The sequence below is a fragment of the Giraffa tippelskirchi genome, chromosome 13, assembly GCF_054371585.1.
Source record: "Giraffa tippelskirchi isolate mGirTip1 chromosome 13, T2T-mGirTip1v1.2.pri, whole genome shotgun sequence".
NCBI classification, from domain to species: Eukaryota; Metazoa; Chordata; class Mammalia; order Artiodactyla; family Giraffidae; genus Giraffa; species Giraffa tippelskirchi.
Genome location: NC_137287.1, coordinates 5600380 through 5624426, shown reverse-complemented (window position 1 = coordinate 5624426; position 24047 = coordinate 5600380). Strand labels below are relative to the sequence as shown.

At 41.4% G+C, this 24047-nt stretch overlaps 2 protein-coding genes across 7 annotated transcripts in view; one reads left to right on the top strand and one right to left on the bottom strand.

The window, feature by feature from the left end:
- ZNF3 (zinc finger protein 3) overlaps positions 1-24047 on the top strand; it is a 490877-nt gene that overhangs the window by 201623 nt on the left and 265207 nt on the right. The gene's annotated exons all lie outside the window — the stretch shown is intronic.
- LOC145531926 (cytochrome P450 3A24-like) overlaps positions 1-24047 on the bottom strand; it is a 68529-nt gene that overhangs the window by 3581 nt on the left and 40901 nt on the right. For 4 of the 6 annotated variants that reach the window (XM_081555880.1, XM_081555881.1, XM_081555878.1 and 1 more), the window contains 6 exons: positions 22148-22275; positions 21009-21075; positions 17216-17376; positions 12725-12951; positions 10211-10373; positions 7565-7799 (listed from right to left, as the gene is read on the bottom strand). In XM_081555880.1, coding sequence (XP_081412006.1) covers positions 7704-7799; positions 10211-10373; positions 12725-12951; positions 17216-17376; positions 21009-21075; positions 22148-22275 — 842 coding nt within the window. In that variant the 3' untranslated portion in view covers positions 7565-7703. Of the gene's footprint in view, positions 1-1248; positions 1403-7564; positions 7800-10210; positions 10374-12724; positions 12952-17215; positions 17377-21008; positions 21076-22147; positions 22276-24047 lie in introns of those variants that run through there. The other 2 variants (XM_081555876.1, XM_081555877.1) reach the window with 1 other exon arrangement.

Below are 24047 nucleotides of genomic sequence, written 5' to 3'. Positions count from 1 at the left end.
CTGTACAGTCCATGGGGTCACAAAGAGTTGGGCATGACTTAGCGACTTTCACTTTCAAGAACTGTGAAAAACATTACTTCAAATATCACAAGCAATAGGCTAGTTCCTAGGAAAACATAACTGACCACAGTCAACCTGAGAATGATAGAAAGTTAAATAGTCAAAAAAAAAAAAATCATAAGATAAAATTAGGTGGAAGTCAAGATCTTCCCACAAGGAAACTTCACATCCAGAGAGTTTTATAGTAACTTTCAAGGAACACATATGCTTTAACTTGCTTTCCCATAAAAGGGGAGCCTGAGATACAGAGTTTTGTGCTACTATCTTATGAGAAATTTGATCCAGGCGTGGAGGCTGAAGGAAAATAAGAACAAAGCATGGAAGGAGAGTCTATACAATTCATTAACCAACCTGGCCAACACTTGATATCAAAGGCAATCAACTTTTTGATCAACAGACCATCTTCTGACAGGCCATATGACCACTACCTACAGAGCAGCCCATCCAAGGGAAGGAAGGGGGAAGAGGATATTCACTGGTTTCCCTTTTCCTTTGGGAAAATATTCCTCCCACAGGGAAGTAATTCTCTAAAACTTCTGTATTACAGATGAATTGCTAGGTTGAGAGGCACAGTCAGGCTTTACTGCACAAACTCAGTTGGAATCCATGCAAAGATGGTCCCTGCAGTTGTTGCTAGAACAGAGACCAGGGCAGGTACACTAGCTGTTTATGCTGTCTAGCAGATTATCCCCAAATATAACCCCTTGAGACAATGAGCATTTACTATGTCACAGCTCCGTGGGTTGGGAGGTCAGGTGTGGCTACACCGAGAACGTCTGGCTCAAGCTCTCTCACGAGGTTACAGCCCTGCTGTCAGGCTGGGATGTGTCTCATCCAAAGTCTCAACCAGGGAAGGCCCCACTTTCAGGTCCTCCAGGTGGTCTGGCAGGGTTCAGATCCTCAGTTCAAGGACTCAGTTCCTCGCTGACTGTGGCCCAGCAGCCCCCTCAGATCTCTGCCACTAGGGTCTCTCCATAGGGCAGCTCAAAACACGGCAGCCACTTTTCCCAGAGTGAAGGAGTGAGAGAGGGTGCCCAAGATGGAAGTCACAGTGTTTTTATAACCTAATCCCAGGAGAGGCATCCCGTCTCTTTGGCCATATTCTATTTATTAGAAGCAAGTCACCTGTCCCAGCCTCACCAGTGAGAGGGGGTTAAACAGGTGTTAACTACTACAAAGGGCGCTTACCTAGGTCGGGTGCTCCATGCACACAGACACCTCCAAAGGCAGCAGGAGGATGGGAAAGGCGGAAGTAAGTGGGATGTGGAGCCACTGTTGGGATGGGTGGGCTTCCCAGAGGAGGTGACACTGCTTGCGGTACCAGGGGCACAGCAGAGTTTGCCTAAGAGAAGAAGCAGAGAGGGCATTCAGGCAGTGAGAATGGTCCATCTTATCATCATTACCATTGCTGAGTGTGTTTGCCATTTCTTGGTTGCAAAGCACAATGTCTAAATCAACCAGTTTTTATTACTGCTAATCAGATCACAGACCAAATTAGGGATCCTGTGATCCTAGGGCCAAGGCTCCACCCTGGACAGCTCAGCAGGGACCTGAAGGCTGTGCAGGGCATCTGGGAAAAGCCACAGGCTCTGTGGTATTACAGTGACCTGTCTTGAATTCGTTAGGGTACAGTCCTGAGATTAAAAACATTTACTGAGGTGACACTGACCTGGCATAACATCAACCACTCAGGGCCGTTTCGCACATTCACAGTGTCGGGCCACCACCTCCCCTAGTTCCAGCACACTCCCCTTCCACCAGAGCGCACTCCTGACCCAATAAGCAGCTCCTCCCCACTCCCTCCTCTCCCAGCCCTGGCCACCACTCCTGTACGTTCTGTCTTCATGGATTTGCCTCTTCCAAATGTTTCATATAAATGGAATCATGTAATGTGTGGTCTCTTGTGTCTGAATTCTTTCATCTACATGTTTTTCAAGTTAGTCTCTCCTGTACCATGTGTTAGTATTTCACATCTTTGATAACTGAAGAAGCAACTATTCTATGGCTACATCACCATCTGTTTATCCATTCATCCACTGGTTTGCCTTGTTTCTACCCCTTGAACTGTTGTGAATAGTGGTGTTATGAACACGCAGGTGTATGTCTTTGTTTGAGAAACTGCGTTCAATTCTCTTAGGCATCTACTCAGGAGTGCAGTTGTGCGGTCATACAACTAACAAACAACACCGTCCATAATTCTATGCTTAAATACCTGAGGAGCTGCCAAACTGTTCCACAGAGTTGCTGCACCTTTACATCCCTACTGGCAACAGATGAAGGTTCCACATTTCCTCTACACTGTCACCAACACTTTTGTTTTCCCTTTTTTTAACATAAGCATCTTAGTGGTTGTGATATAGTAAAATTTCTGGGATTTTGACTTTGTGCTACCAATGTTAGTTAATAATCTGTGAGAATTTGCCAGAGGCAGAGAAGGCAAGCGAAGGGTGTAGTTGGGAACCTGGTCCACCAGGTCCCTGAGGCTTCTCTGGGCTCCCAGGACACTTATTCTCTCTACTGTGTACACAGATGCCCAGAAGGCATCCACAGAATGTGACTGATGTGCAGGCCCTAGGTGGATTATTTAAACCTGCTCAGCCTCAGTTGCCTGATCTGTAGAATGAGGGTTAATAATTATGTCTTTCCCTTCCTATAGGAGCCCAGTCAGACCAGACCCTGATCCATGACTTGAGGGTCTTGGGGCCTGAACCTGCAGGTCAGAGTCCTGGTGTCACTGGGGGAAGAGAACATGTGACCTTGACCATCACACACCCGATCCTTAGCAAACCCTCTAGAAATGTTCACTCACGTGAGCTCATACGAGTTCAAGTAGTAGCCAAAAGGGACAAGCATTACAGAGTAAGCACAAGTTAGGAACTGTGTTGTTTGTTAGCAAAAGGAGACATGAGTTCAAGTTGTAGTTGAAAAACAAAAAAAAAAAGCTGGGAGTTTGCTGACTCTTGAATCTTTACCTTTTTCATTCTTACTGATTATGTTCAAATGTCTCCTCTCCCCCCTGCTGTATGAGGAGCCACTGAGTCATAAATGTTTCGGATATTATTTCCTGGATTCTAACTGGGGCTGGGCAGTTCTGTCCAGCTGCACGAGCTCAGGGCCTTGAGCAGGACTCCAGCTGCAGATTCTCCACCTACCACACAGACACATATCTATCTGTCATCTATCTATATCACCTATCTATCTGTAGTGTATCATCCCGCTAACTAGCTACCATCTGTCTACAAAGAAAAGCAAGGATGTACACTGATACCTGCAGTTCCAATCTCTGACTCCACGGGGTTTCTGCTGTCTTCCCCTTTCCTGGACCAGGGACTCCCTTCTCTAACAGGGAGAAACCTGTCTTCCATTGTCCATTGTTGCTGTTCAGTAGCTCAGTCGTGTCTGACTCTTTGTGACCACATGGATGCAGCATACCAGACTTCTGTGTCCTTTACCATCTTAGGGAGTTTGCTCAAACTCATGTCCATTGAGTTGGTGATACCATCCAACCATCTCATCCTCTGTCATCCCCTTCTCCTCCTGCCTTCAATCTTTCCCAACATCAGGGTCTTTTCCAGTGAATGGGCTCTTGGCATCAGGTGGCCAAAGTATTGGAGCTTCAGCTTCAGCATCAGTCCTTCCACTAAATATTCAGGGTTGATTTCCTTTAGGATGGACTGGTTTGATCTCACTGCAGTCCAAGGGACTCTCAAGAGTCTTCTCCGGCACCACAGTGCAAAGCCATCAATTCTTCAGCACTCAGCCTTTTTTATTCTCCAGCTTTCACATCCATACATGAGTACTGGGAAAACCATAGCTTTGACTAGATGAAACTTTGTGGGGAAAGCAATGCCTCTGCTTTTTAAAATACTGTCTAGGTTTGTTGTAGCTTTTCTTCCAAGGAGAAAAACGTCTTTTAATTTCATGGCTGCAGTCACCATCTGCAGTGATTCTGGAGTGAAAGAAAATAAAGTCTCTCACTATTTCCATTGTTTCCCTATCTATTTGCCATGAAGTGATGGGACAGATGCCATGGTCTTGGCCTTTTGAATGTTGAGTTTTAAGCCAGCTTTTTCTCTCTTCTCTTTCACCTTCATCAAGAAGCTCTTTAGTTCCTCTTCGCTTTCTGCCATAAGGATGGTGTCATTTGCATATCTGAGATTATTGATATTTCTCCCCACAATCTTGATTTCAGCTTGTGTTTCTTCCAGCCTGGCATTGCACATGATGTAGTCTGCATATAAGTTAAATAAGCAGGGTGACAGTATACAGCCCTGACATACTCCTTTCCCAATTTTGAACCAGCCCATTGTTCCATGTATGGTTCTAACTCTTGCTTCTTGACTTGCATACAGATTTCTCAGGGAGCAGGTAAGGTGGTTTGGTATTCCCATCTCTTGAAGAATTTTCCACAGTTTCTTATGATCTACACAGTCAAAGGCTTTAGGGTAGTCAATGAAGCCAAAGTAGATGTTTTTCTGGGATTCTCAAGCTTTTTCTGTGAACCAACGGATGCTGGCAATTTGATCTCTGGTTCTGCCTTTTCTAAACCCAGCTTGTATATCGGGAAGTTCTCGGTTCACATACTGTTGAAGTCTAGCTTGAAGAATTTTGAGCATTATTTTGCTAGCGTGTGAAATGAGTGCAATTGTGTGGTAGTTTGAACATTCTTTGGCATTGCTCTTCTTTGGGGTTGTAATGAAACTGACCTTCTCCAGTCTTGTGGCCACTGCTGAGTTTTCCAAATTTGTTGGCATATTGAGTGCAGCACTTTCACAGCATCATCTTTTAGGATTTGAAATAACTCAGCTGGAATTCTACCACGTCCGCTAGCTTTGTTTGTACTGATGCTTCCTAAGGCCCACTTGCAACTTCACACTTCAGGGTGTCTGGCTTAGGTGAGTGATAAAACCATCATGCTTATCTGGGTCATGAAGATCTTTTTCGTATAGTTCTTCTGTGTATTCTTGCCACCTCTTCTTAATATCTTCTGTTTCTGTTAGGTCCATACCGTTTCTGTCCTTTATTTTGCCTATCTTTGCATGAAATGTTCCCTTAGTATCTCTAATCTTCTTGAAAAGATCTCTTGTCTTTCCTATTCTATTTTTTCCCCTATTTCTTTGCACTGTTCACTTAAAAAGCTTTTCTTATCTCTCCTTGCTATTCTCTGGAAATCTTCATTAAGATGGGTATTGGGTATATCTTTCTTTTTCTCCCTTGCCTTTTGCTTCTCTTTTTCCTCAGCTATTTGTAAAGCCTCCTCAGACAACCATTTTGCCTTTTTGCATTTCTTTTTCTTGGGGATGGTTTTGATCACTGCCTCCTGTACACTGTTACAAACCTTGGTCCATAGTTCTTCAGGCACTGTATCAGATCTAATCCCTTGAATCTACTTGTCACTTCCCTTGTATAATCAAAAGGGATTTGATTTAGGTCATACCTGAATGGCCTAGTGGTTTTTCCTACATTCTTCAATTGAAGTCTGAATTTGGCAATAAGGAGTTCATGATCTGAGCCACAGTCTGCTCCCGGTCTTGTTTTTGCTGACTGTATAGAGCTTTCTCCATCTTCGGCTATAAAGAATACAGTCAATCTGATTTCAATATTGACCATCTGGTGATGTCCATGTGTAGAGTCGTCTCTTGTGTTGTCAGAAGAGGGTGTTTGCTATGACCAGTGGGTTCTCTTGGTAAAACTTTGTTAAACTTTGTCCTGCTTCATTTTGTACTCCAAGGCCGAACTTGCCTGTTACTCCAGATATCCCCTGACCTTCTAATTTTGCATTCCAGTCCCCTGTGATGAAAAGGACTGGTGTTTTGGAGTTAGTTCTAGAAGGTCTTACAGGTCTTCATAGAAACATTCAACTTCAGATTCTTTGGCATTAGTGGTTGCGGCAGAGACTTGGATTACTGTGATACTGAATGGTTTGCCTTGGAAATGAACCGAAATCATTTCGCCGTTTTTGAGATTTTACCCAAGTACTGCATTTTGGACTCTTCTGTTGACTATGAGGGCTATTCCATTTCTTCTAAGGGATTCTTGGCCACAGTAGTAGATACAATGGTCACCTGAATTAAATTTGCCCATTCCTGTCCATTTTAGTTCACTAATTCCTAAAATGTTGATGTTCACTCTTGCCATCTCCTGTTTGACCACTTTCAATTTACCTTGATTCATGGATCTAACATTCCAGGTTCCTATACAATATTGTTCTTTACAGCATTGGACTTTACTTCCACCACCAAACACATACACAGCTGGGTGTTATTTTCACTTTGGCTCAGCCTCTTCATTCCTTCTGGAGTTATTTCTCTGCTGTTCTACAGTAGCATTATCCATATTATATTTATTTACTTGATCAACCCCCCTTTATGTCGCTATTGCCACTCAAACCCCTTTCTACTCATGGTGCCCTCCTCATCCTCCTCGGACCTCCACACCCTCTTTAGGCTCTGGCTGCTCTGGCCAGGCCACTCTTGAGGGTGGACACTCTTTTCTCCTAGCCTATGTTCCCACACCCATGCCAGGCTGCTGTTTCTGTGGATACTTTCCCCTCTCTAGGCAGTCTCCAACTCGGAGCCACTAAGTCCCCCTTCTTTGCCGACAGCCTGAATGTAAGGGTGCCCATCTTCTGTGCTCCCCCAATGACTTTAGGATTGGACTATCTAGGAAAGCACTAGCAAGGAAGGGGTTGTGGATGGGAGGGGCAGAAAAGGGAAAGGAAGGGCTGTGTGCAGCTTCTGATATCAACTGAAAGTGACCAGTGCTTGTAACCTTTCTCCCCAATCAACTGACCAATCAACCATCTTTTATTCCATGTTCATTGTGTTAAGACAGTTGGGAGTTGAGGGTGGAATACAAAGACACTTCAAGAAAATCTGTTTCCTGCCTTCCAGAAATATCAGGGGAGATGGGATGAAAAATTTTAATCAAAGCTAATAGTATATGTGTGTCTGTTGTTATATGAAATATGTGCCCAAAAAACATAGATTTAAACTATGAACATACTAAGAAATGGGCAAAATCACTGTGGATTAATTCTTACCTATGTAACATATCAAATAGCAGTTTTGAAAACGGTCCCACCCACCGGGGATTGTGATGGTCAAAAGTGTTTAGTCACTGGCTCTCCCTGATTCAGTTGTACACATTCTAAAGTGCAGAATGTATTAAAAGTATCAAATAATACTTTTGTAAAGAGTTGGTTATAGAGCTGTTCAATAGAGTATTTGATTTGGAATATATAAAATAAAACCTGTGATATATAAATAAATGTTAGAACTTCAGTCAACACAATGATTCTTGTTTTCATTAATTTGCTGATAAAAGTGTTGAGACATTTTCTTTCTTGATCAGTGCTCTGGAGTAGACGTTACTAACTGCAGGTGGGTGGAGATGGTCCTTTGAGAATCAGATAAGCTGAGTGTACCTATCCAGCCCTCATTAGTCACCTCTTTCATGTTACACAATATATAAAAACACAGACACTGAGAAAGCTAAACAAATGTGCAGATATCCTAGGCATCCAGCAAGTACAGCAGATGAAGCCCATCTTTATTTCTGAGTTTTACCACAAAGTAAATCAAGCCCCCTGAAATTCTGGGACACAGCTCCTTGAAGAACAAAGCCCAGGTCTTTAGGGCAAGTCAGGTTTCACTTATGGTTCCATCTCTGAGCACAACCTTTAGAACAACAGGTTTTTCCGGTTTTAAAAGTCCTTGACTGCTTATTTTCAAGGGTATCTGCAACAGTTAAGCAAGCATAAGAGAACCAATGAATGAAGCACCACCAGCAAGAGAAGCAAAATAGACAAGATACATTTCAGACAATAATGCTTTACAACAATACACAAGCTACTTTTAGCATTGTGTAGTTTTGATTTTTTTTTTAAACTACCAATTCAATGTGTTCAATAGCTATAGGGAGGGGCAGGATGCCAATATTTCTTGATTCAATTTTAATAGATTATGACTTTCAGAAAATTGGTCTGTTTGAAGTGTTATAAAATATATGGGCACAAAGTCATTTCTAGTACTCCCTTATTATTCACTTAAAAATTTTTTAATTCCAATTTATTGAGATATAAATGATTTATGGCATAAATATTTGACTTACATATATCATGAAATTACAGCCACAAAAAGTTTAGTTAACATCCACCAACTCATAGAGATAGAAAAATAAAAAACACTGTTTTCCTCCCATGAGCACTTTTAGGCTCTATTCTCTTCTACTACATAAAAATGTCTATAATTTTATGTTAAAATTTATGTCTAAAATTTTATAATTTTAATTATATTAAAAATGTCTAAAAACTATAATCATCATGTTTTATGTGATATCCCTGTACTTATTTATCTATAACCAGAAGTTTGTACCTTTTGATCACTTGCATCCAGTTTCCCCTCTTTATCTTTGATTCTCTGTACTTACTCTGTAAGTCACGTCAAGACTGGATGGTGAAAGCATTCATACATCATTCATTGCACAAAAATATCGACTGAGCACTATGCCTATGAAGCATTATGCCTGTTTTTTTTTAAACATCCCCTGGTTCCCAAGCGTAGTACAAATGGTGAACTTCTGATGACCCACAGTGTTTTGTCTGAGATGTTTAGCCCCTTTCTCACCCAGTCACTCCTTCTGTGCTGGGGGAACCAACAGAGTGACCTTCTAGCCTCAGTTGACTGAAGGACAAGCAAGTATCTGTGCAGGGAGAAGCCCCAGCCCGTGGGGGACTGGGTGGAGCTTGCAGGGGCATCTGCCCTTCCCAGGGGTGCCCGAGGCCCCCTTTCTCTCAGGGCTGAGTCCCATGTGTGCTTGCACTTACAGGACGCCCACACAGATGCCTGCAAGCAAAATGGAAACGTCTCTGTCCTCCTCTTCCCCGAGAAAGCTACTCAAGGGGAGTCGCTGCTTATTAAATGTATGACTCCTAGAAATAAGCCTTATTAAAGGGCTGTGCTTGAGATGAATCAACGCCAACTGTTCTGTGTGCACCTCAGAGAGAGATTCCAGGTCTTGCTATAACTGTAACAAACTGTTATTTTAAACTTTCAAATGGTATGCATTTTCCCTACAGATAGGCATACACAGAGACATATAAAAAAGCAAGTATACAAATGACATTTGTTAAATTTTTAAAGTTGAAACTGTTCCATATTTGTGTCCAAGAGCTCTAATCAACTGTAACTCACTCCTTAAACATTACCCTGATGACGTCAAGGCACCACTGAGCATTTATGGAAGGAATAAATGAGGGGACAGAGTTAAAGACCTTTTTAAGTGCAAAGAAAACAAAGGAACCAAACTGGATGGTTCAGTGATGCAGTATTAAGTTAGGTGGTCGGACCCATGACGCCAGCCTGTGTACCTGTAAACACAGCAGAGGGGAGAGTGGGCTCTGGCCTGGATGGGGAGGCTGCATGCAGGGGCTCAGGACTGAACTGGAACTCGAAGGTGGAAACAGACTGTAGGGTGGACAGGAAGGACACTCAGTCATTTTGAGAATGTAAAGGGAGCCCAGCTGGATGGCAGCAGGATCCCTGGCAGGTGAGGGGCTGTGGGAGCCCTTCCCATCCGGCAGAAACGCTTTCACTCAGGGATCACTGTGGCTGCACAGGAGGATCAGTGGGGGTGCTCTCAACGCCACACTCTGGGGGAATTATTTTAGAGAGTCTGAGATGACTTCGGCATCGGGATATTGCTCCCCAGTAATTTCTTTATACAAACAGTGGCTGAGAATCACTGTCAGGAGAGCTTCTGTAAGTTCCCATGGAGAAGGGCATCACTGAAAAGGCATGACATGCTTATCACTGCTCTCATGACTGTGTACATACGACATTTTCCTTCCTTCTAGTGGACGTGACACCAAATTTTAAAAGTTGCTCAAGTTCACTGGACTTTGTACAGTCATATTGTGCTAACTGCACTGACTCTAGATGACCTTTACAGTTGGGTCTTTATGAAGCCACAGACTTAGCCCTCCAGGGATGGTTGACAATTGAAGGTCACAGATGGCTTCAAACAGATTCTCTGTCTAGTGAGTTAAATTGTTATTTGAATAGATCACAATCTTACAGACACAGAGAGATATATCTCGGTTAAAAAGTTCCCAATAAAACATTACTTATGCAGATAGTGAACTGCTGACCTGTGTTTCTTTACAAGGTTGGAAGGAGAAGCTCTGCAGGACTCTGACGAGAGCGAGTTTCATGTTCATGATGGCAAACCTCATGCCAATGCAGTTTCGGGGTCCAGTTCCAAAAGGCAGGTAGACGTAAGGATTTATGCTGTCCTTGTTCTTCTTACTGAACCTGGATCCACAACAGTAGATGAAACAAGTGAATGAAACAGAAAAATCACAGGAGCTCCAGGTGTGAGATTTTAACTTAAACCCTCAACCAGTAGCATAAGGGAGACTCCTGTGGGCAGATGACTGAATCCTGCTGTGGTGATTTTGCTGTGAGAAAGGTAAGCCCCAGGGCCTTCCCATTCCCTGAACCCCACAGGAGCTTTCAGTCCTGGTGAGCAGATGAGATGAAGAATGTTTAAAGAAAATGCATTTTTAAATATGAAATTTACATTCAGGTTGGTGAGATGCTCAGGCTCTGAAAGACAGTTAGGAAATGAGACTGATTGAAGGAAGAGCGGGTTCCTGCCTCCAACACTGACGTTGGTCATGTGCTCAGAGAGGAAGGAAGCAGGAGAAACATCTCTGAATATTTAAATTGTTAGTTTTCAATTGTTTTCCTTTCTCTCCTCTTGCATATGTGTGTCTCTTCCTCCCACACACAGAGGATGTTGAGGTCAGTAGATTTATGTGGGCATATGACTCAGCTCTACTCTGGTTCAATCACTGATTTCTGTGTCTTATCATTTCTACAAACCTATAAAGTCCCTGATGGTGAGACCTCTACTCAATTCAAATTTGACTCCTCAATATTTGAATATATTAAGAAAATATGTGGATTTGGGGTAAGTAATAATGGCATTGTGGTTCTGTGTATTTTAAAGAGTCCCTATTTTGGAGACTATTCTGGAATATTTACAGACAATGTGATTTCTGATGCATGGAGAATTAGCCGAAGGGCATCATGTGAGCAGTGCAGACCTGGCTGATGGTGGAGCAGGGAATGGGCACAGACAGATACATTAAACGTGATTCATAGACATTAGCCTATAGAATATACAGTGTATATGTCCAAAACGCCTAATAATGGGCTTTAACATTTGGATCTCTCACTCCCTGGTCCAGTTCCTGCCACCCACAGGTGAGCACCACCTCTCTGCTTGACGGCTGAATGAATCAAAGGGAAGTACAGTGAGTGGTCTCTGGTCAGGTTCCTGGTTGCAGGAGGGGGAGCTGTTGAACTTGAGAGAGACACTGAGGTTCGCCGGTCCAGGATGGAGGACTTGGTGGACCCTGATTCTTCTTTCAACAATGTTACATGTACAGGTTATGCTAGCGCTAGGGACACCAGGGTTAACAAGACACAGTCCCTGCTGTCAGGGAGCTTATAGTCAGGGGCTCATAAAGGGCCCAGCTAGTGCACTAAAATATTCAGTCCAAATTTTGCTCACCATAAAATAAATGGGAGAGCATCAGCTCTTTCCAGAGTCCAATCTGTGCCCAAACTAGACCCTGACTCTGAATTCCCAGAAGACAATATTAACCCCTCCAAGGAGAAAGTCTAGACATCTAGAGGCCAGAGGATTTCTCTCCGAAAGGTCACCAAGCACTGAAGCAGAAGGGAGCTGACTCGGGTCTGCAGCCACAGACTGAATGAGGGCCCCTGTGTCTCCATCCTCACTAAGGCTGCTGGAACCATCAGGGATGAGACCTCTAGGTCCTTAGCCTACAGTCCCACAATAGTAATAGAGGAAACAGCAGCCAATGTTTAAAGCAATGGAAATATGGGAATGTTAGTGATGAATTCAAAGAACTAAGGAGAACAGACAGACAAACTTTAAGGAATAAAAACCAATACACCTAAAATAATATAGCTGTTAGGTAAATTATAGCAGATGCAAGATATATAAACATATTTAGAAAACACAGAATGTTGTTTATAGTTTACTATTAAATGAAGAAAGCAATTGAAAATCAGACTATATATAATGCCATTCTAAGTTTGCATGGGTATATGCATAGAAAAATGTCCACAGGATTTACATTCCACTATTAATGAGGCCTATTTTAAGTTATTGGGTTTCCATGGTGGCTCAGAGGTAAAAAATCCACTTGCCAATGCACAAGATATGGGTTCAATCCCTGGGTTAGGAATATCTCCTAGAGAAGGAAATGGCAACCCACTCCAGTATTCTTGCCTGGAAAATCCCACGGACAGAGGAGACTGGTGGGACACAGTCCATGACGTTGCAAAGAGTTGGACACAACTTAGGGTCTAAACAATAGCAAAGCTTAAGGTATTGAGAATGTACAGAGCTAAATTTTTTTTTTTTCTAGTTCACGGTTGGTAAAACTTTTAATTTCATTTACTATTTAATCAAATAATATTCTTGGAATAAGAAAAGACATTTAACAATAAAAAGGTGTAAAATAAAGCGATTATATAGTCACACATTTGTTACCCATAATGAGAATTGTCAGAATATGCTCTGAGCAGCTAGATCAGAGAGGGTCCCCTTCCCTGGGGTCTTGTACCTTTCAGGACGGAACTCCTCAGGCTCTGGCCAGAGCTGTGGGTCTCTGTGAAGCACAGAGATTGGCACTGTCACCGTTGTCCCTTTGGGAATGGACACCCCATGGATTTCCACATCCTTCTTACAGAGCCTATCAAGTCTAATAGCAATTGGAAACATTCTGAGAGTCTCATTCACCACCATGTCAACATACTCCATCTGTGCCAGGACATCGTAGGTTGGAGGCGCCTGGGAAGAAAGAAATAGATTTTGATAATTTAAGATATCAGATCAACCTTCAACTCCATCTATATAGGCCTATTGAAATGTTAGGAACTCCAGGGAATAAATTGGTAAAGAACGTTAGCATTTATAGACATTTTACATGTCATTTGACCCCTCAGTGCCCACTGAGATGGGCAGTAGTCATGACAATGGAAGAACATTGGAACAATTCTCTAAATATTTTGTGAAACACCACAGGTTATCATGGAGTATATCTTCTCTCTCATGAGAACAAATGTTTCCAAGACTAGGACCCTTACTCTTCAGTGAAATAGGCCACAGTCAGTTTCTTTTTGAAAGTGAGGCCACACATCTGTACCAAGGAAAGAACATATAAAAGAGCAAATCCCAAAAGAAGCAACAGACAAATAATTAATCTCAAAAATATACAAGCAACTCCTGCAGCTCAATTCCAGAAAAATAAATGACCCAATCAAAAAGTGGGCCAAAGAACTAAACAGACATTTCTCCAAAGAAGACATACAAATGGCTAACAAACACATGAAAAGATGCTCAACATCACTCATTATCAGAGAAATGCAAATCAAAACCACAATGAGGTACCACCTCACGCCAGTCAGAATGGCTGCTATCCAAAAGTCTACAAGCAATAAATGCTGGAGAGGGTGTGGAGAAAAGGGAACCCTCTTACACTGTTGGTGGGAATACAAACTAGTACAGCCACTATGGAGAACAGTGTGGAGATCCCTCAAAAAACTGGAACTGCCATATGACCCAGCAATCCCACTGCTGGGCATACGCACTGAGGAAACCAGAATTGAAAGAGACACGTGTACCCCAATGTTCATCACAGCACTGTTTGTAACAGCCAGGACATGGAAGCAACCTAGATGTCCAACAGCAGACGAATGGATAAGGAAGCTGTGGTACATATACACAATGGAATATTACTCAGCCATTAAAAAGAATACATTTGACTCAGTTCTAATGAGGTGGATGAAACTGGAGCCTATTATACAGAGTGAAGTAAGCCAGAAAGAAAAACATCAATACAGTATACTAACGCATATATATGGAATTTAGTAAATCGGTAAAGATAACCCTGTATGCAAGACAGCAAAAGAGACACAGATATATAGAACAGTATTATGGATTCTATGGGAGAGGGTGAGGGCAGGATGATATGGGAGAATGCCATAAATTATCATATGAGAAACGAATCGCCAGTCCAGGTTCGATGCATGATACAGGGTGCTCGGGGCTGGTGCAACGGGATGACCCGGAGGGATGGGATGGGGCGGGATGTGGGAGGGGGGTTCTGGAAGGGGAACACATGTACACCCATGGCAGATTCATGTCAATGTATGGCAAAACCAATACAATATTGTAAAGTAAAAAATAGATAAATAAATAAATTTTAAAAATGCTACATGAAGTTTGGGATGGAAATGAAAAAAAACAAAAAGAGCAAATCCCCTATCAACATGAAGGTTCTTAGTTGAAGACTCCTGACTGCTCATTCTCTTCATTATACACATACAATCTGGAAACAATACATGAAAACTCCATAAATAATTGGGGAGAAACGAGTTCCTTTCTAAACCAAATCTGCAAATGAAGAGTATGAATGAGAACACAATTTCAGATACAGGGAGGTTACAAGAGGATCAGAACCCCACCGTCTGCTGCTAGAAGGGTCTCTTATTCCTACAGGTGAGACCCTAAGGTCTGAAGGTCTAAACAAGCCATTGTGGCCCCAGGGCCCAACTCTCTGCACACCACAAAGAACTCCAGTTTGGGCTGAGATCTGAGACCACTAGGGGTGACACAGGGCTGTCACATGGGGTTACAGTTAAGGGGAAACACTGTAGAGGGTAAGAGTGGCTCAGGCGCCAACACCCTGGATCACAGCTTGACTTGATCACCACCACGTACACGACTAGTGTCTGGAAGTATTTCATCTCCCTGTAGCTCAGGTTTCTCTTATGTTACATGGAGACAGATGGAGCTGACCCTCCAGAGGGTTGTGTGGCAGAGACACTCAGTGCTCACCCAGCATCCATGTAGTCCACATGTTTCCCATCCCACTTGAGGTTATGGCCAAATCACCCTTGCCAACAGGCTGTGAACTGAGGTGATTATGTCAGTTCAGAGACAAATCAGTTGAAAACCCAATAAGCAACTCTCGAGTTCCTTATTCCGCAGAAGACAAGAAGGCCTCATGTTCCAGACAAGGCAATTACAACATGGTGGAGGCTCTGAGTCAGTTTTCCTGAGTGACTCTGTGAAGCAGAGCTGTCCACTCCATCCTCCACTAACAATCCATGTTCAGCGTGTACACGTGGGTGATGGAAAACTTTGCTATGAAAGCCCCTGAGATTCCAGGGCTTGTCTGTTATCGAGGCATAAGTTAGCCTCTCCTGACTCATAAAGAATTTGTTGAAAATTAAACACATTTTGAAATAGAAAGTATTGACAACAGACAAATAAAGTAAGAAGCACATATCAGCCAACAGTACTAGTATTATTAGTATTCTTATAAAAAGGAGAGAATGCAATGCCTTAGCTAGCCTTGGTCTGTTAGCAGCCTTTTGATCTTCTTGTAATCAAAAGCATCCCAATATGGGGTTTACCAGAGAAGAAATATCATCTCTAGCTTATGCAGGCCCTACAAAGTATTTGGTGGTCCTAGGATTTGAAAGGTCATAAGACTTGTCCCAAACCAGTCAGGTCTCATACTCATGTCCTCTGTTTCCTACCGTATATCCTTTCCTGTACACCAGGCTTCACCAAGTCTAAAGTTTACACAGGGCAGTAGACTGAACTAATGGTCCCAATTCTCCACCACTTCCTCTGTCCATTCCCTCTGCCATTAGCTCTGCGATGCCCTCCCATCCTGACTCAGGTGGGTCAGGTGGCTCACTTTGAACCAGTGGAATATTGGCTATGTGTGATGCTAGCAGAGTTTTGAAAGTCACCCATGGGATTAGGCCTCTTACTGCCATGAGAAGCAAACGTGTAGAGATTGAGACATGTGAGGAGCATGTGTGGAGCTGAGTCGGTCCAACTGTTAGGGGAAGCACACTGACTGAAACCGCCCACCCTGGCCAGGCACCATAGTAACTGTTTGCATGAGTTGTTTTACGACAGAAGGTCCTGGTAAGGAACAAGGAACTAATAAGCCACCACCAACCGGAAGAGTTCAGGAAAGGTCAAAAGGAGACACCACATGTCCAACCACCTCCCAGAATCCTTCTCTCTGGCATCCATCTTGGCTGAATAAGACATGTACCACCAGGAAGGACTCTGAGTCAGAATGATTCGCTAAAGACAACCCGGGAACTAATCCCATCACCGTAACACCCGAGACTGCGAGACTGGCAAAGCTGTTCTCCTGGGTTCCCTTACCCTACTGCTCTCCACCTGGATCCCCTTACCCAATAAAACCTCTTGCTTTGTTAACACATGTGTCTCCTTGGACAATTCATTTCCGAGTGTTAGACAAGAGCCCAGTTTCGGGCCCTGGAAGGGGTCCCCCTTTCTGCAACACAACCACTTAGCCAAGGCCAGCCTAGATCCACCACAGACCACAGCCCAGACCACAGCAAGTCCAGCCAATATCAACAGATAACTATGCAGACACCATGAACTTGGACAAACTCTGGGAGATAGTGAGGAACAGGGAAGCCTGGCATGCTGCAGTCCATGGGGTCACAAAGAGTCTGACATAATGTAGTGCCTGAACAACAAATGCAGACACCAGAGAAATAAATGGTTACTGCTAGATGCCACTGAACTTCTGTGAATTTTACTTGGCGTTATTCTGGTAACTGATACCGCAGGACCAGTACTTTTTTCAAAGTACTTATATTGCTGGGAGTAGCATGAAGTACTTATGTTTTCTCCCTTTGCTTTGTATCCTTTAGATCCTTCCAAATGTGCTGTGCTCAATCACTTAGTCTTCTCTGACTCTTTGCAACCCCATGAACTGTAGCCCACCAGGCTTCTCTGTCCATGGGATTTCCAAGGCAAGAATACTGGAGTGGGTTGCCATTTCCGACTCCAGGGGATCTCTTCAACCCACATATCAAACCTGCATCTCCTGCATTGGAAGAAAGATTGGATTTTTTTTTCCACTGCACCACCTGGGAAAGGAGGTAAATGATTTGATGCTTATGCTTTGGGCAGAAATCTCCTAAGAAGTGGTGAGAAGACAATTATGCTAATGCTTCACCTTCCCGCTCTCTCTCTGGGCATCATCACTCACCTTATTGGGGAAAGTTGCATCAATCTCCTCCTGCAGCTTCTGCTGGACATCAGGGTGAGTGGCCAAAATATACAGAAGGAAGGAAAGAGTACTGCTAGTGGTCTCATAGCCAGCAAAAATAAAGATAATACTTTGGGCCACGAGCTCTTGGTCAGAGAGAGCTAAAAAAAAAAAAAGGAAAGACATTTTATGTAATGCATGGCATTGTAAAAACCATAGTTTAAATGATGAGACATTCCAGTGAAACTCCCAAACCCCTAGGGGAAATCATGTAAAAGTAATTCAGAATCAAACTGAGTGATTTCCACCCTGTGTCTGCCTCACAGAGCCAAGAAAAAGCCAAGAACTGTCTTGATCCAGGTTTTCCCAAGTCTATACTATTCTTGGACCTCTGTTACTGGCAATGCCACCCCCCACCAACACAGCTGGGTAATTTCAAGATACAGCACTACTACTTTGCTAGCATGTGAGATGAGTGCAATTGTACAGTAGTTTGAGCACTCTTTGGCATTTCCTTTCTTTGGGATTGGAATGAAAACTGACCTTTTCCAGTCCTGTGAGTTTTCCAAATTTGGAAAACTGCTGAGTTTTCCAAATTTGCTGGCATATTGAGTGCAGCACTTTAATAGCATAATCTTTGAGGATTTGAAATAGCTCAACTGGAATTCCGTCACTTCCACTAGCTTTGTTCATAGTGATGTTTCCTAAGGCCCACTTGACATCACACTCCAGGGTGTCTGGCTCCTGGTGAGTGATCTCACCATCGTGGTTATCTGGGTCTAGAAAATCTGTTTTGTATAGTTCTTCTGTGCATTCTTGCCACCTCTTCTTAATATCTTCTTTGTTTCTGTTAGGTCCAATCCATTTCTGCCCTTTATGGTGCCCATCTTTGCATGAAAATTTCCCTGGTATCCCTAAGTTTCTTGAAGAGACCTCTAGCCTTTCCCATTCTGTTGTTTTCCTCTATTTCAGTGTCCTATCTCTTTGCTTTTTCATATTGTTAATGGAGTTCTCAAGGCAAGAATACTGAAGTGGTTTGTCATTCCCTTTTCCAGTCATCAGACCATATGGTAGGGGAAATTAAATTACATTTTATCAAAACTTGTTTCCAGGAAAATAAGAGTACAATATGGGCTACAGACAAACTCTTGCAATCAAAGTGTGGTCCATGGACCAGCAGCATGAGCAGGATCTGGAGCCTAATACAAATTCAGATTCTCAAATCCCACCCTAGAACTATGGATACAACATCTGAACTTTCATGAGATGTGGAGATGTATGTGCACAATGTAGCCTGAGAAGCGTGGATTATGCCCTTGAGAGGCATCAGGTAATACAAGACCTGGGGCACATGTCTTCAAGGGGATGATCGAGATAAATATAGAAGCTACAGAAATCAACAAAAAATTCGAAGAGTTGTGATGATCCTAGGCTAATCATTGGCATTAAAATAGCAAAAGAGAGAATGCATCCATGGAAGGATATAGCCCAGTGTGAAAATTAGAAAAATAACATCCAGAGAGTAGAATTAGCAACGCTGATTCATCCCAGCCTGAAGGTCATTCTCTAAGTACACGTCCCCCCTCTCTGTTCTTCTTTATGCTTACCAAACAGCCCTGTGATTATACACTGGTCTCCAGTTTTATTTTCTCCAAAGAGACCAAGTATGCTCAGGCTCTCAGCTATTTGATGGGTGTAGTAGGACATTTGTTACTTAGAGCACTCAACTCTATGTGATACCTGCTCCAACCAAGAAATTAATAATAAAAGTAATATAAAATGAGTGTAATAAAGGTCTACAAGATTGTAGATGATGATATCTCCAATCATGATATCTTTGATGGTACTGTGGATAAATTCAACCATCAAATTCTTTCCCCAGTTAACATAAACCCCATAATACTCAAAGTCTAGAGTTGTGCTGTCTAATATGTGACTATTCAAATTTTAATTGATTAAAATTAAATACAATTTAGCATTCAGGTTCCAGGGGCACTGGCTACTTGTCATGTCCTCAGTAGACACTTATGTCTAGTGATTACTATATTGAACCGAACAGATACAGACTATTTCCTTCATCACAGAAAGTTGTATTGAATCATGTACTTAAAAAAATGATAGATGATAATAGATAGATAGATAGAATGATAGAAGTAGGTGTCCACACAGTTATAGATATATTTAGAGTGTGCTGAAGTAGGTTTATACCTGCTTTCAAGAACCAATTTTATAAAATTCCAGACTTTTGTGAGATGGTTATCAATCCATTGGTGGCTTCAAATTAACCATTTAGGAGTATTCATGTAATGGAATTAAAACACACCAGGGTCTTTTTGTGTGTGAGGGAGAGTTGGTTTGCCTCAGTGTTTTGGAGTAGATACAGACATCTGTTTTTTTTTTTTTTTTAATTTTTACATTCCTGTGTAAAAATAGTTGATGTTCTGAAAATTGTCCACTGAGAGGATCTGGAAGCAAAAAACAACAACAACAAAAAAAGCCCTGGTAGCAATGAGCATTCCTAGAACCTAGATTTTGGGTTCTAAACACCATTTCTCACTAAATGGAACCAGAGCTTCTTAGAGAAATGGCTTATTCCAGGGGAAATAGAAGAGAAAGCTGGAATGCCTTGCATTAGGAAGTAAGGAAGTTCTTGAAAAATGATAAATGAAAAGGATACAGGATACTCTGAACACCACTACAGTGGTGGACACACATCATTAAACATTTATCAAAACCCATAGAATGTACAATGCCAAGATTGAACCCAGGTGGGAACTATTGTCTTTGGGTGATAATGTATCAATTTAGGTTCATTGATTATATCAAGTGTATCACTCCAGTATGGACTTCTGACTTGAGGAAGGCTATATGTAGGTGGGGGGCAGAATGTTTATTGGGAAACTCTTTATTCTTCACTCAATTTTGCTTTTTAATTTCTGCTAAAAAATAGCCTATTAAAAAAAATTTTCAGGAGAAAAAAGTAATATATATATAGGAGCCCCCTTGAAAGGACTCCAGGGGAGAAACCTGAGAGAATTTGAAAATCAAAATGAAGAGTGATGTGAGGGAGTAAGTTAGCTGTACGTGAGATTATATTGATATAAATAAATAAATGACTGGGGGAGAATGGAGAGCTCTCCTTATGAAAGAACATCAGCTCATAAATACAAAAGAATGATGGGTTTAGAGAGACATCATGTTTTAACCACCACAGTAACAACGGTTTCAGTCAAAAACCATCCATGAATGATTAAGCCAGTGGGTGACAACTTGAAGAGGAACAGAATCTTTACCGTCTCAAAGGCTTCTCCCAGAAATTACGTGTTAATAACAAAGGGGGAAAATTACACTTTACAGTAGAGTAAGCTGGTGAACACAAGTTTAAAAGTGTTCCAAGTTAAGGTCACCAAGACTGGGCCAATGTGCCCCCTGATGAATGAAGGGATGAAGCCCTGATGCAAATTTCCAGGCAGAGGTTCTGACTTGGTGGGTCTGGAGGAGCCTGAGAACTGATATTGGAACCAAGCTCCCCAAAGGTTCAGCTGTAGTGATCCATTGCATAACTGACTTCTGGGCATGACATCCTTGTTATACTTGCCCTTTGAGCTCTGAACAAAGTTGTGCCTGAAAACTTCAAGGAAGTACCACAGTCTACTCTTTCTTTCTGCACAAGTGTCTTTCTTCAATTTGGCAGAGAGTCCCATCTGCCTGGAAAACTTCCTGCACATCTTCAGAACTGCCCCCTGCCTCTGTGTCTCCCCACTGTGGCCCCTCTGAAGCTCCCCTTGGTTACCTTTATGATTGTCTGTTTCTTTGGAATTCTGGGAGTTAATCATCAGCTGAAGAAAGTCCACACGTGGCTGTAAGCAGAAAGAAATTTCTATGATAGAAAGTTACTTTTGAAGTCATAGACAAATCAGGAGTGCAGTATTTAACCTCTTTCCTCAGACTATGGCCCCTTAAAAATTAGAAGTCTGACTACTATTGACGGAGACAGTGAACTAACATTCACCTACAGATCTCGGAGAACATGATGTTTCCCAGAGAGAAACCCAGCCATCAATCCAACTGCTTTCTGGTCCTCACTGTCTCTGACTTTTGGTTTCTCTGTCTTTTGAAACAGCTTTTTTGCCAAAGAGTTGCCTGCTGTCTCTCCTGTAACACCTGTTTGCTCATGAAAAGTCCATGATTTTGATCCTTTTTTTCCTTCCAATTTTAATTCTTAATGAATGATCACACAAATTAATCCCCTCACATTTGCAAAGTTCATTGGCAGTGTTTTTGGAAGCATCATCAATGCCTTGACCCTCTCGAAACTCTATACAATCTTCAGTGACATCCTGGGTACAAAACCCTTGTCCCCCCTGACCTGCAGACATCCTTGTGCTGGCCTCCAGGCTTCATGGAGGCAAACCTGGGTTAATGAGCTTGCAGCCTCATGGCCCAGAGAAGACCCCTGCCCACGCCAATTTAACACAGAATTCACTCCACCAGCTGCCTGATGGGGCTTTCCATTCATTACACAATCTATAAAATAGGAGTCTTAGAATCAAAGTGATTCTTTACCAGTATAACATGTGGGAAAATTATAATATTGGTAAAATCATTCTCAAACAGTAATTGTTATCCTTTAACAGTTTATTGAATGGAAGTGGTAAACTTTTATCTCAACAATATTTATGCAATGACATACTAATATGCATGCCTACTATTAAATTTAAACATCACTCTCTGGTTCATTTTCTTATTTCTTCCCCAACCTCCACCATCCTCATCCCTCCAAAATGATATATTAATAACTTCCCAGTTCTAAAATCTATATTTCTCTACCTAACTTTTAAGAAAATGCAGAGAAGTACACAAATCATATGTGTACAGGTTAACAAATTTTCAAAACATGAACACCCTCATGTAACCACCACTAGATTTTACCTTTTGATTATCTTTGAGGCGACTTTCTTTTATCCTTTTTATGGATTTTGCCAAAAAATTCACAGCACTTTTTGGAAATATGGTGATATTTAATACTTCAAGGATTGGGATAAGGAATGGAAAGAGTACTGTAGAGAGAAGATAAAAGAAAAGTCAGTGAAAATTCAAAAATTATACAGCAAGTATAATTTGCTCTATCAATCAGGAAAGATACCAGGGTCAGATACCAGAATCACTCCCTCTATGACCTTTGCTCAGACTTCCTAGCCAATGACCGAACAAGGCCAAGTCCACTTATAGGGGCCATCACTATAGTAGTGAGATCAGTGGTCCCTTCTGGCTTTTGGAATGATCAAGGAAACAGAATTACATTCCTGAACTTCATAGTCTTTTATCACTGGATTAGAGTCTCTTTGGATAAACCACACTATAGTCTGCTGCTCTAATTAACCATTTTATGCAAAAAACAATTCAAGATATAAATAAAACAGTGTATGTCTTTCAACCACAATGGAATTAAATTAAAAATCAATAACAAAAATTGGGAAACTCACAAATACATGGAAATTAAACAATATACTCCTAAATAACCAATGAGTTGTATACTATATCAAAAATACAACCAGAAATTACTTTGAGATAAATAAAAATGAAGCCATTACTTACCAAAATGAATGGGATGTAGGAAAAACAGTGCTCATGGAAAAGTTTAAGGCTATAAATGTCTACTTTTAAAAAGAACAAAAATCTCAAGTCATGAACCTAACTTTCCACCCTAACTCACTGAAAGAAGAGCAAACTAAACCTAAAGCTAGAACAAAGAAGAAAATAATAAAGATGAGAGCAGAAGCTAATGAAATAGGGAATAAAAACAATACAGAAAGTCAATGAAACCAAAAGCTGATTCTTTGAAAAGAACTTTTAAGCTAGATTGACCAAAAAATAAAAAAGAGAGAGAAAAAAAGCTCAAATATCTATCATCACAGTGACAGAGGAGCGATTACTATTGACATTAAAGTGAGAAAGAGCATAATGTAATACAAGGAACAATGTTCACCAATAAATTAGATAACTTAGAGGAAGTGGACAAATTCCTTAAAAGACATGAAGTACAGAAACTAACACAAAAAGAAACAGACAATCTGAATTTCTCTATTAAAAATGATTGAACAGGAAGGTTGATTCCTCCAATTCCATACTTCTTTCTCAACATTGCTTTGGCTATTCGGGGTCTTTTGTGTTTCCATACAAATTGTGAAATTATTTGTTCTAGTTCTGTGAAAAATACTGTTGGTACTTTGATAGGGATTGTGTTGAATCTATAGATTGCTTTGGGTAGTATACTCATTTTTATTATATTGATTTTTCCAATCCAAGAACGTGGTATATTTCTCCCTCTATTTGTGTTATCGCTGATTTCTTTCATCAGTGTTTTATAGTTTTCTGTATATATCTCTTGATTCTTTTGGTAAATTTATTCTTAAGTATTTTATTATTTTCATTGCAATGGTGAATGGGATTGTTTCCTTAATTTCTCTTTCTGATCTTTCATTGTTAGTGTATAGGAATGCAAGGGATTTCTTTCTTTTTTCCCAACATGAACATATATGCATTTATTTGTTGATTATAAAAATGAAAGCCTGGAATTAAAATCTACACTTACAAATGTTATAACAGAGAACAACTAGCTGTATACAGGAATATTATAAAGCATGGCTGATAATATTACTTCAGAAATAACGGTGTGGTCTTCTTGTAGCTTACGAAATAATAGTAGAGCCTAAGGTCCAGTCCTTTTAAAGTTTATTTTTCTTTTTTCTATAATTGTGCTTCTATTTCTTAATCTACTACTGATCCTGAGAGCTTTACCTGACAGCCATTAAAAATGATATAATTTAGT